The sequence below is a fragment of the Galendromus occidentalis genome, unplaced genomic scaffold (assembly GCF_000255335.2).
Source record: "Galendromus occidentalis unplaced genomic scaffold, Mocc_1.1 scf7180000077530, whole genome shotgun sequence".
Taxonomy (NCBI): Eukaryota; Metazoa; Arthropoda; class Arachnida; order Mesostigmata; family Phytoseiidae; genus Galendromus; species Galendromus occidentalis.
Window position 1 is genome coordinate 1478735 of NW_003805518.1, and position 17278 is coordinate 1496012.

The 17278-nt window shown below is 50.1% G+C and overlaps 2 protein-coding genes across 2 annotated transcripts; both read right to left on the minus strand.

The window, feature by feature from the left end:
• Positions 1-588: 588 nt before the first annotated feature.
• Positions 589-2809, minus strand: LOC100907253 (fatty acid-binding protein homolog 5). Its single transcript, XM_018641416.1, has 3 exons — positions 2542-2809; positions 1658-1776; positions 589-1173 (listed from the first exon to the last, which is right to left on the minus strand). Exons 1-3 carry the CDS (start codon positions 2615-2617, stop codon positions 961-963), a joined length of 408 nt encoding a protein of 135 aa, XP_018496932.1. The 5' UTR covers positions 2618-2809; the 3' UTR covers positions 589-960.
• A 1770-nt stretch (positions 2810-4579) lies between these two features.
• Shark (SH2 ankyrin repeat kinase) lies at positions 4580-13726 on the minus strand. The gene is made up of 11 exons (XM_003748403.1): positions 13548-13726; positions 10580-10739; positions 9832-10134; positions 8282-8553; positions 7845-8133; positions 7507-7695; positions 7087-7245; positions 6689-6864; positions 6430-6528; positions 5998-6309; positions 4580-4794 (listed from the first exon to the last, which is right to left on the minus strand). The coding sequence occupies exons 2-11, from the start codon at positions 10737-10739 to the stop codon at positions 4618-4620; spliced, it is 2136 nt and encodes a 711-aa protein (XP_003748451.1). The 5' UTR covers positions 13548-13726; the 3' UTR covers positions 4580-4617.
• Positions 13727-17278: the final 3552 nt, after the last annotated feature.

Below are 17278 nucleotides of genomic sequence, written 5' to 3' on the forward strand. Positions count from 1 at the left end.
TTGGCCCCAGAATCGCACGCGGGTGGATCGAGATATCTCTCGTGGAGGAGTTGATAGGACCAGAGATCTCCTTCTGGCTATCCTATCATTGTCGAGAGGCCTAAGACAAATAGTTTCTCGGAGCCTTGTCGTTTATCTTCTCCCGTCGGGGCTGCCGCTAGTCAGTGAATCTAAACAGGAAAAATAACAGGCTTACCATCATCGACCGGCTTTCGCCGTCGTCGCGGGGCGGAGCTCGAACGAATTCGATGTCTCGACAATGATCACGGTGACAGCACTTTAGCGTCTCGATTCGTCGCTTGCCATGAATTACTGCTCCCAAGTGTTACTAAATCGTGTAGTTCACTGTAGATTTCCGAACTCTTATCATTGTCGTAAAGTGCTCTTCGAATGGATCCGTTGAGAAGGCTCTCAACAGACGACGATGTCTACTCGTTTCCTAATACTGGAATCATTCGTGAAGCTCTTCTCGTAAGCATCGATCAGTGGAAATCCGCATTCAATCCTCTGATCTGATCGGGGAGATGCCTCGCTGCGTGGAACTAGTCAGTTTGGCCGGAATCGAAAATATTGAAGAAGGAAATTGTGAGATTTGTAGAAAAACCATGAGTTTCCATTTTTATTTCGTTCGTTTCCCCTCCGAAAATTCTTCTCCTGTCATTGATAAATTCCACTTTCCGGGATCGACCCTCAGGAAACGATGCAGAATCCTGTACAAGAGAGAAGATTCGTTCTACGAAAAAGTTGGGATCAAGCAGCAGGAAGTCACAGAAAACCACCGGAGTGTGAAGCTCCCGCCGAATCCTTTCCGGAGTCCCAACGAGCTCCACGGAAAAACCCCGCGCTTCTCCGTTTCCACTCTCGAACGTTTTGACCAGAAGGTAAATTTCGTTTCATTCAAAGGAAACTCGGGATGCCGAGTCTCTCATTAAACATTGGCGATTTCTCGTGTGGCAGAACTTATTGCTTGGCGTATTTCCTCGTAGAGGAAACCTTGTTGCACTCGGCTAGTACGTGGAGCGTGCTCCCATCGACCCAACGAGTGATTAGAACTTCCTTGAGTTTTTTCGCCTCATTAGGGAACTGCTTCTGGATCATCTTGTCCCCTTCGAGGGTCATGATAGAACGAACGTCGTTTCCGTCAAGACGTTTCTCGACGAATTCCTCGCCCATCTGAAAAAGAAATACCGCGTCAGTTTCCGCGAGGCCCATGATCCTCGATGAGAGAAATTTCCGCCTAGGACGCTCTCGATGACTTCGATTTTACGCCGGAAAGCCAGGTCTCGGATTCCGCATCGGAAAATGAGAACTGCTTGAGGTGGATTCGGAGCGGAAACGCGGGCACGACGGACGGATCTGATCCGGACGAGAACGACCACCTGCTAGTCGATGCTCAGGATCGATGGGCATGAGTTTTGAGCTCGGAAGCCCGAATCGCTTCCACGTGTGATGGATAATGCAGCTGCGCTCGCTGAATGCCAAGGGAGCGCTCAGACTAGAGTTTTCCGCGGCAGGTCGAGATGGAAAAAAGAACGACGACCGACAACAGACTTCCGCTGTCTGAATCCGCTTGCTCTCTCCCCTACCACGTCCGTTCACCACGATCCTATTTCAGAAAATTCCGACCGCCTCGTTCGACGGATATCAGGATATTTACCTTGAATTCGATGACGGAAGTTTTCAAAGAGGTCACAGTTTCCAGTTTCCACTTATCTCCATCCTGACTGATGTTGACGGTCGGAGTGGCGGTTTGAGCGAACTTACGCAACACGAAGCCTGGAGATGATCAGAAGGAAAACAATTTATCCTGTTCTTCTCTAACAGCGGACGATCGTGTTCTCCTCTCTGGCTGGAGAAGCGACAATCTTCCCCTCGATCAGTCCACCTTTCCAAATATAGTGTCCAGGACTATCACGCGAATCGTCTACTCTAAACGTGGACGGCGGTACGCTTCCGCTTAACTGGAAGGACCTTGACCAAATCTCCCGGCAACATCGCTCCAGAGACTCGTCCGCAAGACGAGAATCGGTCTGAAAACGAAGGTAGACATTTCCTTCTATGAGAAACCTCCGTCAGGCGGCCAGACTCGGAGTTTCTGATTCAACCAGCGTTCTCCCGATCATCGAGCTCGAGGGATCGATCATCGACTCCGATCTCGACTCCACAGCCGGGAAGTTCTGACGATCCGAACGAGTGAGGATGACCTTGTCCATTAATTTCCAGCGGAAAATAGATCTCCAAAAAACGACGAGCTATCAGATTTTCGCTTCAGATGCGACGAATTTCCACGCTCCAACCGATCAGCCCACATTTAGCGAAACGTCATCCCGGCAATCAACTTTTCGACGGGGATTCCCACGGAGGAAGAAGGAATTTTTTCTCCGACACGGAATGAGAGACGTTCGCTGCGGTTTGACGGCAACCACCACGTGTCACTGCACCGAGGAGCTTCGTACGGTTTCGCTGAAATTCCGGTCGACACGGATCGGATGTACTTGATTTTTTTCTGACAAATGGGTTGACAGGACGCCGGGTACTCACCGACTCCCATCTCGGAGAGAAGGTCGTCAAACTTTTCACTTTCGGTCAACTTCCACGATCCGATAAATTGACTCATGCTGATGGCGAGCGTGGACTTCAACGAGCGAAGATTCCGCAGTGACTGTGTCGAGCAACCTCTGTGTCCGATGTGTGGCGCGCTATAGTGGGCAGGCGCTGTGAAGCAGCAACCAGCGGGATGATGATGGCAGCTGCGGCGGCAGCAAGAGACACAGCTCAGCAGACGGCATATGGTCTCTACACGAGAAAATTGACTCAGGCAGCGGCGGCGGCTTCGGCGGCAGCTTCGAGCTGGCAAGAAGGTTCCCAGAACACTTGCAGCTCAGGAGGAGAGGGAATCCCGGCGCGCAGTCGACTCGTCGGTGTGATAGCGCAGCTGAGAGCTGATGGCAGCGAAGAGGCGGCGGCGGAGATCATAACATGGCGCGCGCATGACTTGACCACAGGAGAGGGTGCCTGTCGGAAGATTGTCCGCTCCTGGCTGATGTGCGGGTCTGCTGCCGTGCTCGCGATCCATGAGCGCACCTGCTTCTGCCCAATGCCCACCATAGCTGAACAGGTTGATGATTAACGGCTCGGAAAGTCTGGCACTCTGTTTGCCTCATTCAAAGAAAAATATATTTCGAGATAGTCGGCAACTCATGCGGGACCTCCCTCGAATTCCTTTGAATCCTTTTTTCCAGCATGGAAATGATCGTGTAATTCCATGCGTAGTAGCAGAGTCTAGATCGAAAGAGGAGATCGGGAGGAAATGAAGAGATCCAAGCGTCAAAATGCGGTCAGTCCGATCCGAATACCGTCCGCCAGCGAGATGGCAAACGATTGCCGCTCTAAAAAAAATATTTTCCAGTTGGTAGGAGGCCTCTGTCCGCTGATAGATAAGCTCGCTGCCACGTAGATGCCTAAAGCGTACAATCAGAGCTCTTTTCGCGCTGAGGATGAAAATCATTGTTGAATGTAGATCGCTCATTCGTGGTAAACAGTATCGCGGTGTCTTGGGATCCGGAACTCAACCCTGGGAGAGATGTATCCGTGGCCGGTCTGTGTCCCCGAGGCACCGCATCACAGATTGATCGTGCAGGACGCGAGGAGCTGAGCTTTCGAGGGATTGTTTATCGAACGGGCTCTCGAATATCCGATGTTAGATCCGATGTCTTCAGGAATCGATGGGACTTCTGACAGCTGTATCAACCATTCCCCTATCTGAGAATCCTAGCCGAGTGATCCTTAACCCACGATTTCTAGAGCTGACTACTTCAATTATTAGTTTATTCCGCCACGTTTGATAGAACGAAAATATTGCCCGAAAATCGACCATGCACAGAGCTGGGACTGTATTTCTCGGTTCATATCGAAACGACTCCGAGATAAGTTGACACTATTAGGGAACTGATCTCAATCTCTCCGAGCTGAGGAGGATCCGGAGCTGAATTATGCAGAACGATCGTTACTCTCGTTGACAGCGAGACCGTCGCTGTTTATTTCGAACAGTAATGGAGCGCCAACCACCTCGCGCCCCATCGTCTGTTTATTTATTGGGGAATCTGACCCCTTGTAGGGAACGTGGCCAGTCTATCTAGGAAACATTCACCCGCGGCAATGAGTTTTGTGGAAGCGTCTCTCCGGGGATCTTGAGGGAGCAACGAGTTCGTCAATCTTAATTGACTGATCGAGCGTCCTCAATGGGGAGACGTCGCGTGGACTCTCGAGCATTGATGATCTGTCCATTCTTCTTACGTTAGATGCCGTACCGACAAAAATAGATTTTCTTTCTTAGTTCATATCAGGGGAGGGCCCCACAGCAGAATTATTGGGTCAATCCCGAGACAGGGGAAGGGGCCAATGATTCCCGCTCCGTCGGTGTGATAGCGGAGGAGGACCCTCGGTCCACATTGCCCTGTGAGGCTGGTTATTATAATCATTTGCTAACTCTTAGCAGGGGACTGATCATGCTCGATTCTGTGGTCATGTGAAGAGGGGCTCTTTATCTATATATATAATATGTTTACTTGATATGTACAAGGATGCGTTCGATTCAGCCATTGGGACGAGAGGACACTAAACAATCACTACATTCGAGCTCGTGATGTTTTCTCTGAACTTCTGCGCCATGGTTCTGAAACTCGGTCGTTCTGCCGGTTGCAGACTCCAGCAGCCCAACATAATTTCGTAACACCACTCGGGACACGCTGGCGGTCGGCACAGTCTGCCGCCCCGCTCTACGAATTGAAGAACCTACAAGAGAAATATCATTTAACATTGTCTCGCTGTGAAATTCGCTCAGCAAGGGGAAGTTTTCTCAAGCTTCCTCCGGAATGACAGTCCTTGTCTCCGCCTTGACCGAGCCGTAACCATCATTCATATTCACGGAGGATACGTAGGAGGACTCATTGAAGGAATCATTCGTTGCCATCGCGGGAACAAGGAAATTTTGAGCCGAATCCACGGAAATCACCAGGGATTGGAACGAGGTTCCTCAAACATTTGGCGGATGCCTCGCGGATTACGTGGGAATCGACCGAACATATTTTTGGTTATCTTCACACAAGCTCGCTCAAAGAATTTTTGGCGTGCGATTCCGGGCCATAAATAGGCTTATTAGGTTAGTAGCTGCAGCAATCATTGACGAGCGGAAGTCAGAGCTCGTTTTCGATTCTGCTCGATCCGTCCCGATTTTCTAAAGCAGGACAGGAAAGCGTGACGTCAGTAATGATCAACCAAAAGCGGTCGGAGCAGCGTGATGATTTGTCCGGCGAAAAACCTTCTCAATGAGGCTTACGATCACTTCAGATAGCGCAAGCCGCGGGAAGATTTTCACGATCATCAATTTCTCCTCTATATAACTCCGAGTGCGGCACGTGGAGCAGCGGTGCTTCGGTTCCGCGAAAAAAGAGTTTGGAAAATCGAGTTGCGAGACCCGCAGGGATCGTAGCTAACCGTCCGACGTCAATCTCGAAGCCGGTTCGAGAAGCATCGGACAGGAACCCTAGAACGTTTAGTCTTGTCGGCATTGGCATGGCGATGCATACCGTGAAGAAATCACCGATGGGGTACAAAATTCTCTTTGCGAGAACCATGGCACACTCATAGGGCATCCCATAGGGCTCGTCCGGTCGAGAGACAGGGAGTTTCCATCTTTCTAACATAAGAGTTCTCATCGGTCAAAACGTCCAACTTCATTCCAGACTCGTGTATCGAAGCGAAGAAGGATAGTGTGGTGGAGGAAGAACCGAGAGGGGAGGTTTTCGCGGACCAGGTCATGGCACAGGTGATTTGTGAGCGGGTGAGCTCCTTGGTTCTTCCTCCATATACCCTTGGGCGCACAGCACGCTCTAACTACATTGGTGATAATCATCAATGATAGGACTACCCAAACCCTCATGCCATTGGAAAACGCAACTCGATACCCTACAGAATCGCAATCGTTCGTCGTCGTACCTCGAGTCCTGTCTTGTTGGCATAGGGAGACTCTCTCCCAAATGTGTACATTTCCCACAGTGTGACGCCATAGCTCCAGACGTCGCTCGCGGTACTGAAACTGCCGTAGTTTATGGACTCGGGGGCATACCACCGCAGAGGCCACTTTCCTCCGGTGGTCGCTTTGTAATAATCGTTGCCGACCTGCAAGGCTCGCGAGAGACCGAAATCGCTGATTTTCGCCTGCATCCGTGAGGCCAAGAGGATGTTGCGAGCTGCAAGATCGCGGTGAACCAATTGTTGCGACTCGAGATAGCTCATACCTTCCGCGATCTGAAACAAGGTTCATCAGGGAATCAAGGGATGCCTCGGGGAAACTGCAGAGCACTCATCCCGCATCATCTTTCCTCCCCTCATAGGAGGGAATCATTCCTTCTTATTTCTGATCCATACCTGACGCGACCATCGCGGGAAATCCAAATCGAGATCGATCGAGTCCGCCTTGCTCTTCAGGTAGTTCGAGAGGCTTCCCAGTGGAACCAGTTCCTGCACCTACAATCAATCGCGCAACCATCAATCTGTCGTTTCGAAATGCAGAATCGAGGAGTTCATACATATCGAACTAGGATATCGGCATTCGGCTAGAATTCGAGAGCAGAGCCGATTGATTGATTGATCAATCCGAAGGTCTCGGGCAAGATCATCCGCATACCATCATGAGAGGCGGTCCAAGACAGACGCCTAGGAGCTTGACGATACAGTCATGGTTCAACTTCAGCATCATTTCAACCTCACGGACGAAACCGGCCCGTTTCTCTTGGGTAGAATGTTCCTCGCGCAAGGTTTTAACAGCCACAACGGTGGTTCCATCTCGACGACTCCAGATGCCTACCAGAACGAGAAATATAATAATAGTGATATAGATCCACATTCCAGTGCGAAGGCTCATGTGAATTCGGGCGAGCCCTCCCTGTCAGCGCCGATTCTATGTAGATTTGCGATCAAAATCCTATCGATCCTCATGGAGGTAAGTCCAGGAGCGGGAAAACATCTGCAGCCGGAGAGAAGTCTCCATTCTATATGCTTCTCGGTTCTCGCGTCTCAGAATACCTTTGAGAACAGAGCCGAACTCTCCCTCTCCGATGGGCTCTCGAAGTTTTAGCTGTTCCGTCGGGATCAATGAAGCTATGCCGAAGTGTCCCCCAGGTATAGCCGGCAGTGGTGGTGTGACTTGCCGCCATGGGTTCACGCGTATCACAGGACTCACAACTGCGGAAAGGAGATAGCTCCTTGTATTATATGTCCGAGAGCAAAGTTCCACATTTCCCAAAGCCTGCGGGTGGGAGTCGTCCCACTTTACAACGAAGGAAATGATCGAGGTGAACGTGGCGATGACGCTGTCGCAACAATCATTCAGCAAGTCCCCTCACGGACCTGCTCATCCGATTTAGTAGAACAAGCTCCCCAGCCACGAGTGGCAAGGGGGAGCACTGAGTGTCGGCGTGAACAAGGGTCGTCTTTGAGACCCACCTGGTTGTACAGGGTTCGTGAGAGCGCACGGTAAACCGTCCTTGTGCTTCGAATAGTGCAAAATCAAAGCTTCGAGTCCGTCGAGTAGAGGTCCGTCGTCTATGAAGTAGTAAGATTCCTGCCGAAGGAGCTCAAAGTGGTAGACGTATCCGTCGTGGGCCATGGAGAGGACGAGCTTCGAACTGTTGTCTGAAATGAATCCCGAACTTGACCTCAGGGAGATAGAGAAACGCTCGTGCCGATAATATCCCTATGTGGAGGATGAAATGAGTCGGGCTGCTCACCGAGGGGAAGAATCGAAGAACATTCCTCGAATAAAAATAACTTGGTGAACTCACCGGCTTTTCTGCTAGTTCTGAAGAGGAAGCTCCCACTCGATGCCAGCCTGAGCCTTGCACAGGCTTCTTCTCTGGAAAGGTCGCCGTGGAACCAATCTTCTCTATGTAGTCGACTCTCGGCAGGATCTTTACGCGAGGAAAGGAATTCTTCCAGTTCAGGTGCGTCACGAGGAACCAGATCCTCGGGTAGGAGTCTATCCGCAGATCTCGGTCGACTAGCTGCTCCACTATCGAGGAGCAATTTGACTATTGCCATGTCTCCTTTATAAGCGGCGAAATGCATGGCAACCTGGGGAACGAGATCTAGATGAGACTAATCTTCCAAGACCCTGAGCTCTCGAGCTACTCGAGCCGGATATTCTCCAGGATTCGCCTCGTGGTAGCACGCGGGCTCATGTGATCGGTTGCCCGAGACAGCTCTGCTAAATAATTCTCACCCAGCGGGAGCCTAGGGCTGGGATAGTTGTGCTGGCTCCGTGATCTAGAAGATAATCCACACATTTCAGATGCCCTTCACGGCATGCGTAGTGCAAAGGAGTGTGCCCGGAGCCATCCACGCAGTGGGTTGAAGCTCCGACCTCCAAAAGAGCCAAAACTATATCTTCTCGTCCGCTCAATGAAGCCAAATGTAGGGCCGTCTGGCCATCCTGGTTCTTAGCGTCAATGTTGTAATCGGACTCCAGCATCCTGCTCACGATATCGAAGTCGCCTGGGGATCGAGATTGTGTTGAGCTCGGGAAAAGCGGTCGACGCAATGCTTTAGATGTTTCCATCATCAATCAACTCAAGCTCGAACATGCAGTCATTGGTCCGGTCCCTTCAAAAAATGAATAAACTTCAAACATGATCCTGCTCGATCTCGCTCCTCTGCATAATGCCTTCTCCTATCTGTGAGGTGTTTCGTCATGGAAGATTCAATCATAGAAGCACTCTAGAGTTATTGAACCTTGACTTTCTCTGGTATCCGAAGACATTGTCTGCCCCCGCAATCATCCGAGTCGTTTTTCATAAAAGAGGACATCGAGGCGAATTCTCGGAGCTCTCTTCGTTTCAAGCATCCAACTGACTCCACGGCCGGTACCGAACATTGCGCCCGCTCCTCGGAGAAGTTGTTCTAGGTACAAGCTAGTTTCTGCGATCACGTGTGTCAGAATCCTGTTCCGTAGATGAATACCAACGGCGGCGGAGGCAAACGTTCATTGACAGCGGTGTCTAGCCGCCACTGCCCGCTCTCGCTCGGAACCACAGAAGAAGAGTCAATGCCTGCGAGCCGGGATTCCTAGAAGCGACGCGTTCGAGCATAAAGTACTGTTGCAGATGTGATCATCGACAGCATCTTGATGCCGAGCAGGAAAAAATGTTGATCGGGAGGAAATCAACGTAATCACGAACCCCATGTTCGCGACTCGATCTCCCGCTGGGTGCAGTCGGTATAGATATCTGATCTCAACAGTAGCAGGCAGATTCCAGCACTGAATTTATAGATTTCCCGACAGGAAAAGAATTCTGCCTCAGAAATTGCGAGATGACACGCCTATGTATCTTCCTTTCGTGACGTGATCGGAAAGCGTTCCGTCCACTCGCGATTCCTGTCGGAAGAGCTGACGGGGAGCACCGGATGATAAGAGTCTCGGAAGACCGAAGCAATGAAGGTGAGCTTCTGTGCGGTGAGTCATCGCAAGGCGACCGAGAATCTGGCTTCGTGGAAACATAACGGGCGTGCGGCCCCGTCGCGAGAGCAATTAGCTACTCACTAAAGCAAAAGCGGCTCTATGAATTCGACTCATCGTGCCGGAGCGCGCTCTCTCCGAGCGGTACTCTCAGGGAAATTCACCCTAAATCTCGAAAAAGAAAGCGCTCTGAGGAGAAAAACACCGCCGACCTGACTGACTAGCATTTGGATAAGCGAACATGGGGAAGCACGGCAGGCTCGTCATTGCGGGAATCAAGCCCACGGACGATAAGGCTGAAATCTACTGAGTCTCACCTCTCGATATGGCTCGATGGAGCAAGTTCGTCCTTCCGTGTCTCCGAACGTCGTGTGGGGGTGGTTGGCCCTTGCACATCTCAGTCAAGGGACTTACGAGTCCTCGGCCGTCTTCATAGTAGCGAATAAGTTCTTCGAGACCGTGGATCACGACACCCTGGTCTCCAACGGAGAAGAACGCGTCATCGCCGTTCCGACGGATCTGGTAATGAGCTACGCACCCATTGTGAACAACCGAGAGAACGTAATCGCCTTCACACGATGTTGATTGCCGTACCAAATATAATCCATCCCGTCCACCGGCTGTGAATGAGAAATAAATATCAGTCTGAAATATTTATCGACGACGATCGAGTCGGAGTCACCGTCGGAGAACCTCGGACCGTCTTCCCGAATGGATTCCGAGTAAGCCTATCCGCAGCGAGAAACTGCCTTCTCCATCTATAAATAACCCATGAAGAGCACATGAATACAACTCCATGTAGGAGTCAGGGAAAAGATCTTCCGGGTGATCTCCGGGACTCGGTAACATCAGCTCACAGCTTGATGCCCCGCTTAAGACAAGGGAGGGGGACAAGATCGATTTCGGTGTTTTAAGACGGCATTCTTCGTACCACTAAAGCCGTCCGCTTCCTCCAAAACTCGAGAACTTCGGATCGAATCGATCGGTTCCCGTAAACATACATTTCTCGAGTGCGTCATCGACAGTCGGCCTCATGTAGAGTTTTCTGTGGTCGACATAACTTACCCTCTCGAAGTATTTCCTCGGCTTCTTGTCGGCAGATCTTCCCATGATACCAGTGACAGGACTCGTCAATGGATCTCGGTCCGGTTGAGAAACTCCGCATAGGAGGACCTCTTTCCGTTTCCGGAGATGAGGGAAGAGAAGCTTGCCCGATCTCGCCCATCTATAAGACGTGAACGCAATAGTTATCCGATCGCATATGGTCCAGGCTTCGCACCTCAGCATGGGCTATATCTGTGTTCTGCGTTATGGATAACTAAATTCGAGAAAATAGAATTCGTGCATTGCTAGCTGAGATTCGGGCTCCGGCCCTACGATGCTCGATTATTATATTTCGAAGTCTCTCGAACGCTGAAATTAGCGGACTTTCTGAGCAACAGACTTCATTCCTCCCGATGATTGATGATCGCGTTCGATCGGGGTGCTCATTCGACTCAACTTTCACGATGCGGAAAAAGATTTCTCGCTAAAGGCCTTACACAGTGCGACCTAACATTTGAGTCCTCTCAACTTGAGTCCACCTCGTACGTGAGTCACCTATTTGTGTCTGACCCGTGAAGACCACGATTACGAGACCAGGCCGCGTCTCGAGCGGCGAATGGATCTTCATGGAGTGTAGTCCGATAACCAATCATACTACCGCTAAGGAACTTCCTTCAAACCTAGAGCTCATCTTTCATAGTCTCGGATATAGCGTGGACGGAGAAGGAGAGCTGGAGCGAGGGCGCGGACAGTTCCTCGGAAGCTGAGGGAATCGCTTTTCCTGATCGCAGAATCTCTATCCAATTTCTGTGATATAATTCGGGATTCGCCACACATGCCGCTTCACAAAGGAAAAGGAAATAGTCGAAGACACCCTTACTCCTCACTCCATTGGATTCGTGTGACTCGCCTACGACTCGAGAGTTTTATCTCACAGTTTCCGTAAAATATAGTTGCTTTCCACACCTTGGCGTTCTACAAGCCATCACGAAACTGTCTTCCCCACGGAAATACTGGAGAAATCCTTTTTCGAGCAACTGGGGGAACCTATCCTCCAAGTGAGTCATTCCTCGACCCGAGCCCCTACGTGAGGCACCAATCATTGACTCAACTTGAGGTCGCGCTGTATCACACGTAGAGTCCTTGTGAGTTCAGAATGTCCCAGAGAACTCTCTCAATCAGACTTCCCCCTTGCCAGAGTATCGTTCTCCCCACACCATTGGGAACCGTCAATCGATCTGAGCGCGGTGCGATTGTGAGTTTACTCAGCTTTTTCCCAACTTCGAGTAATCAACGTTTCCGTCAGACGCTCGCTCTAGTGCAGCAACGGATTTTCGATGGGGGAGCCCGCGAATCAACGAAACTTGCAGAGGCGTCAATCCCAATCATGGAAGACAGCGGGAAAAGAATCGAAAGAACGTGGAGTAGATCCGCATGCATCCACCGTCAGAATCGCTTGATCGATTCTTTGTTTCCATACTTTGTCATCTGATCGTTTCCCGGGTGTTGATCGAAAAGAACTACACTGCGTTTACTACACGAGCTCCCACTCCTTGCCGCTGTCGGCAAACGTTCACGAGCGCCACGACGACGAACGGGAGGGAGGTTACTCAAAAGCCTCCCGCAGGTGTACCAAGGTCACGCGAATTCCGCTCGTCTCGTTCTTCCTAATGTCGATGATCACTTTCCCCTCTTCTGATTAGAATTCAGTTCGGATTCCATTCGGAGAATTCGTGTTTCACGCAATATCGGCATCCCGCGGCGATTCCGGATGATCTCATGGTTTCTGAAAATGATACAGCACATCCTCCGGCGAGCGCGGTAACGAAACCATTTACAGAGTTCGAAGAAATTCAATCGGACTCTGGAACTCATTGAAAGTTTATTCCGGATGGATTATGAGGTCGGTAGCTTGGTTGATTTGTGAGAGAACCAGCAGACTACAGGGGGGTAGCATTACTGAGAGTCGTAGATGTGGTACACAATGACCTGGCGCGCAAGCTTATTGGAAATTGTTTGCTGATTATGCCTCGAGAACTTGAGGATGGAAATCATCAGATTATCTTCCTCTGCGCATCCGAGCCGACCCTTTTTGAGTCGCACTCCGAGAACGCGCTCAAGTTGAAGTGACACGAGGGGCCTGAAGAATGTTGAGGCGGACCCTGAGGGCACCCAGAAGAAATTATGGGGGGTGTCGTTCGCTTTCCCTTCTACTCGAACGAGAATGCAGGTTCCAGCTCTGCCTCGAAAATGGAATTACATATGGGGCTCATCGGGAGCAAGTGACGGTTGATCTAGAGGATCTATGGACTTCGAGTTTCGATACGTCTGAAATGAGCCAGAGCCATTATATCGTTCCACGCGGGAATTCTCAACGGCGGATATACGCAGTAACGATGAACTAATGCCGCGCTGCGGTTCGTCTGCCTAGTCCTGTTCGCAATACCTGGAGTCGGCTCGAGTTCTAACGAGCTCGGGAGATGAGCTGCGGGTTATGATTGAAGCGCGATGGATTATCGAGGTAAATTCGAGCTGAACGGAATTCTCTAGCTCTCGGCAAAAACGCATCCGTAGATGTAAACAGAGGCCAAAGCTCTACCCGAGCAGAAAAGTTCAGTCAATCTTCAAGGGAACTGATGGTCGAGAATCAGATCCCGTGATTTCCAATCCGAGGACGGGGATTTCCCCGAATCCAATGGAATCGCGAGCATAGGATTTGAGTTTTTCCCCCATGTTTTCGTGTGTTTGTCACGCGGGAAGCATGTTCATCATGTCCCGGGCTCCCACAGCCGCACTTTGTGCAGCAGCATGACAGTTTCTTGAGGCCGGATCGAGTCTCGGGGCCAATAATGATTTCGAGATCACTATATGCGTGATTTCAGTCCAGCCAGTGTAGGATCATCGATTATGAGGCGAGCTCACGTAAATACGAGCCACCCGTCAGCTGTTCGGCGCTGCTCCTCTCCCACATGAAATGAAGCCACTCTACCTTTTATTGAGAGTCCATAAGTTTCAGTGAGATTCAGATAACATCTTCTGCGTTCATCACAGCAGAGAGTCTGCTTTTCCGCCGACAGTATGTTTATCACAACCGATGCAAACTGACACTCACACAACTCGAACTGCTCCAAGCGGCGGACGTCTCGCGAACGAGCAAACGAACGATGCCTTTATGATCAATGCGCATGCGCCGTAAGGGCACGGACTACGCGAGAGAGAGAAAAATGGAGAGGTTTTCACTCGGACCTTTATTCGTTGTCGCCCATACCCCGGACCACAAATCCTTGAGCTTTTCGATTATAGAGAAGAGTTTTTGATGTCGCGCTGTGATTCAGAGACTTAAAATCAATTATATTCCCCGCAGGCAATGAGCCGAAAATTCCTCACGGTGCGATGTCAGGCAAGCTCGACGGCAAGGTGCCCCTACGTGACAATGAGTCCTCGTGCCCATGCTCTCTATGACGATCCAGCGTAGAATCCTGGGAGTCTGGAGATTAAGGCGTGCCTCCCTTTCCCTCATCAGGTTACTGGTATCACCTACCGGAGATACATCGGTTTGGAATGAAGCTCATCAAGCGCATTCCGCTGACCGATCCATGTTCGAAGCGGAGTGCTTCGCAACGGATTTTTCTCAATTTGTTTGAGAAATCGTCGATGAAATCACTTCAGGACGGTGCGGAGGAAGCCTGGCTCGTCTGGTGTTCCATCTCAGAGACTGCACCATCAATCAAGGCCTCCACCTTCACCTGGCGAAAAGCGTCGTCGGATCGGAAAATACCGAAGAGGGAAACAGGCATTGTCTTGGACCCTCCTTCGGTCCTTGTTCGAGGTACCAGGTGGGTCGGGAACGGCACCACTGACCGTCACCCACGGCCAGGATGGGGACGTCGGCGACGTGAACGAGCCGTTCGTTCCGCGGCGAGAGGCCAATATCAGGGCGGTGGGCCGACCGCGAGGAAGCTTGATAATGACCATGACACCTAATATAAAAATTACCTGGAAGACTAATCGAAGAATGTCGAGATCTATGAGATGGGAAGCTCCATTCGCCCTTGGTTTCCGTCGCGCTGGGAGCAAGATGAATAATTCCAACGTTGGATTGAGATTGCGAGGTAATGGTCCCAACCGAAGAATAACGGTCTCTCAAGATAACAATGCTGGCAGGATCTTGGCGTCGATACCGTGGAGATCGCTCCAGACTCCTTCAAGACCTCGAAAAACCCCTCTGTTCCCCCCTGAGTGTCCCGCCGACGTCGCGTCGCTCCAAGACGCGTCGATCGCTCTCTTAATAGGTATCTAGGCATGCAGAGAAAGACAACGAGATTTTCGGTTTTATTCAAAAGACAGTTATCAACGCTGTCAGGATCGCGTGTTTGCTTTTATTTATTTATTCATTATTTAGACATCATTATCATCATTTCACTTTTTGTATCGCTTGCCTTACTTTATCTCTCTCTCTCTGTTTCTTCCTCTCCCAATTCGAACGTATACTCAAACTCTCTCACAAATGAAGGTGGTTCATCATTTTTCCGTCGTCTTCATATTTCGGGTTGTTTGTGATACGGATAGGGGTTCAGTGGTTTTCTGTTCGTCAGTTTTCCATCTTTCTTCTCAAAATCGTTGTTTCCGCTCTTCATCATCATAAGCGTCGTCAGCATTTATTTCCATCGAGTTTTGCTTGCTCGCTCGGTTGTCTGTTTGTTGCAGAGTCATGAATGAGAAGGTGAAGTCGGTGTTTCGAAGTCGGTGAAACCTCGGTGTGGTTGGTCGTGCTGGCCAGCCGAAGTGTCGGCATCCCCCGCCAAATACATCAAGGACTCCCTCGACCGCAGGAGACTTCTTGGTCATCCCCTCGGGAGATCGTTGACCCAAGTACGTAGCCACTCCACCACGGCCGTCTCAGACCCACAGCCAATTCCAGTTCGGCAATCCCTAAATCATTTAGCTGATCATGAGTTTTATGACCTATCAGAGCTGTCAAGCACACAAACGAACAGATCATTGCTTTCCTAGCCCAAGCTTCCAGAGTGCGCTCACTACATGTTCAGAGACAGGGTGGGGTCGTTGAAGCGCTCGGAGCTTTCCTGGAGCCTCATCGACACCCTTTCCGGTTTCTTCCGAGAGTACTTGGAATTTTTCATTAGCTCCCCTCGCTCATTTCCTGATTAAACGAATGTCGGGAATCGGTTGCAAGCTCGATCGGATAATATCTCGTGGAGCTCATGGAAACTCCGGTAATCTCTGAGTCTAGTGATGATCTGCGCAGACAGCAGAACACGCCTTGCATGGGCATTGCGAATGTGACACAACACAATGGAAAACTCTTCACTTCAGAAACAAGCTGTTTTCCTCCAGTCTCTCCCGTTAACGGTGACAGCACGACCCCTTAGAGTGGAAGCCTGATCTGAGAATTCTCCCAGGGATATTTTTTCGCGCGAATGCGTAGCATTTCTTTCGATACGGTAAGTCTTCCCATGGGTCCAGTGTTCGGATAAATCCAAGTCCTTAGTGAATTTGAGATTGATCGCTGTGACCCGTCCGCCGGCATGATTCTTCGTTGAGACGTAGAGCGAAAACTAACGAGGTTTTACTTAGACTCGATTCCAAAACATAAGTCCGATAGCTTGCCGTACATCAGTGAATCGATAATTGAACTCGATATCAATTGAAATCTTCCTCAACCGGGTGCAATAGTCCGGCTATCTCTTTCGAGAAGACGCCGAACATTGTGATGGGTAAGCCAATTCTCCCTAGGCTCCGAACATTTGGATTGACAGACTCCTTGATATTCGCCATATAATCCTGTGCAATTCTTTTATGAGCATCGAATGCTAACTACGAGAAGAAACATCGGCGTGATCCCTCTAGGGATTCGCTTGACAGATTCGATGTGGAATTTCATGTGAAGTTTCCCAGTCGGATTCCGGATCGAATCCTAACTCTGATTAGTTTGCGAGTGGGTGAAGGAGTCCAGGTGAATGTGGGTTTTCTTCGATTTGTCTGTGTCTCTATACTTTCAAAGTGATCGGGGTGACTTTATCGGTGAGTGTATTCGTGGGTGCTCACAGGGGTCTGCGATACGTCGTTTGCTGAAGATCCGTTGTGCGGATTCTCATCTGAGCTGCCGTCGGATATCTCTGAGAGCATTCGTTTGCTAGTATTCGTTGAGTGACGAGGATGCTGCGTCTGCTGTGATAGATAGAATTTGAGTGGTTGTTCCAAAAACTATCAGAAACTTCGCGAACTTTTGCTATAATGGTTGACAAAGTCGTGTTTGCTGCAGTTCTCGGACAAACTTGATTGCACACTTGCCGTCAAAGTGGTCTGTGGATACGTACATATGTAGGTCTTTCGGTTTTCCCATCAGGTCGTCGAAAGAATTCCGTGGTTCATGTGGGTTTGGTGGATTTTTTCTTGCGGTCTTTGTGGTGTCGGTGGAAGTGGTCGTTGTTGTAAGGTGGTGCGAGGGTGTTTAGGCTCGAACTCGAATAAGCATCTTTCGGCAATTTTCGCTTCATCATTGGCTGTCTTTTCTGCATTCGGTACTCGTGGCCATAACTCGCTCCGTTCCTGCTCTCTTTGCGATCTTTAGCATTCTTTCGGCGAATTGTCGCCCGCTCTCAATGTACCAATCTACCACTCATGAAGGAAACTGTGCATCGCTCACGAACAGGAGACTGCTTACAATCTCGATGCTTCGCAATAGATCTCTGCGAAAAG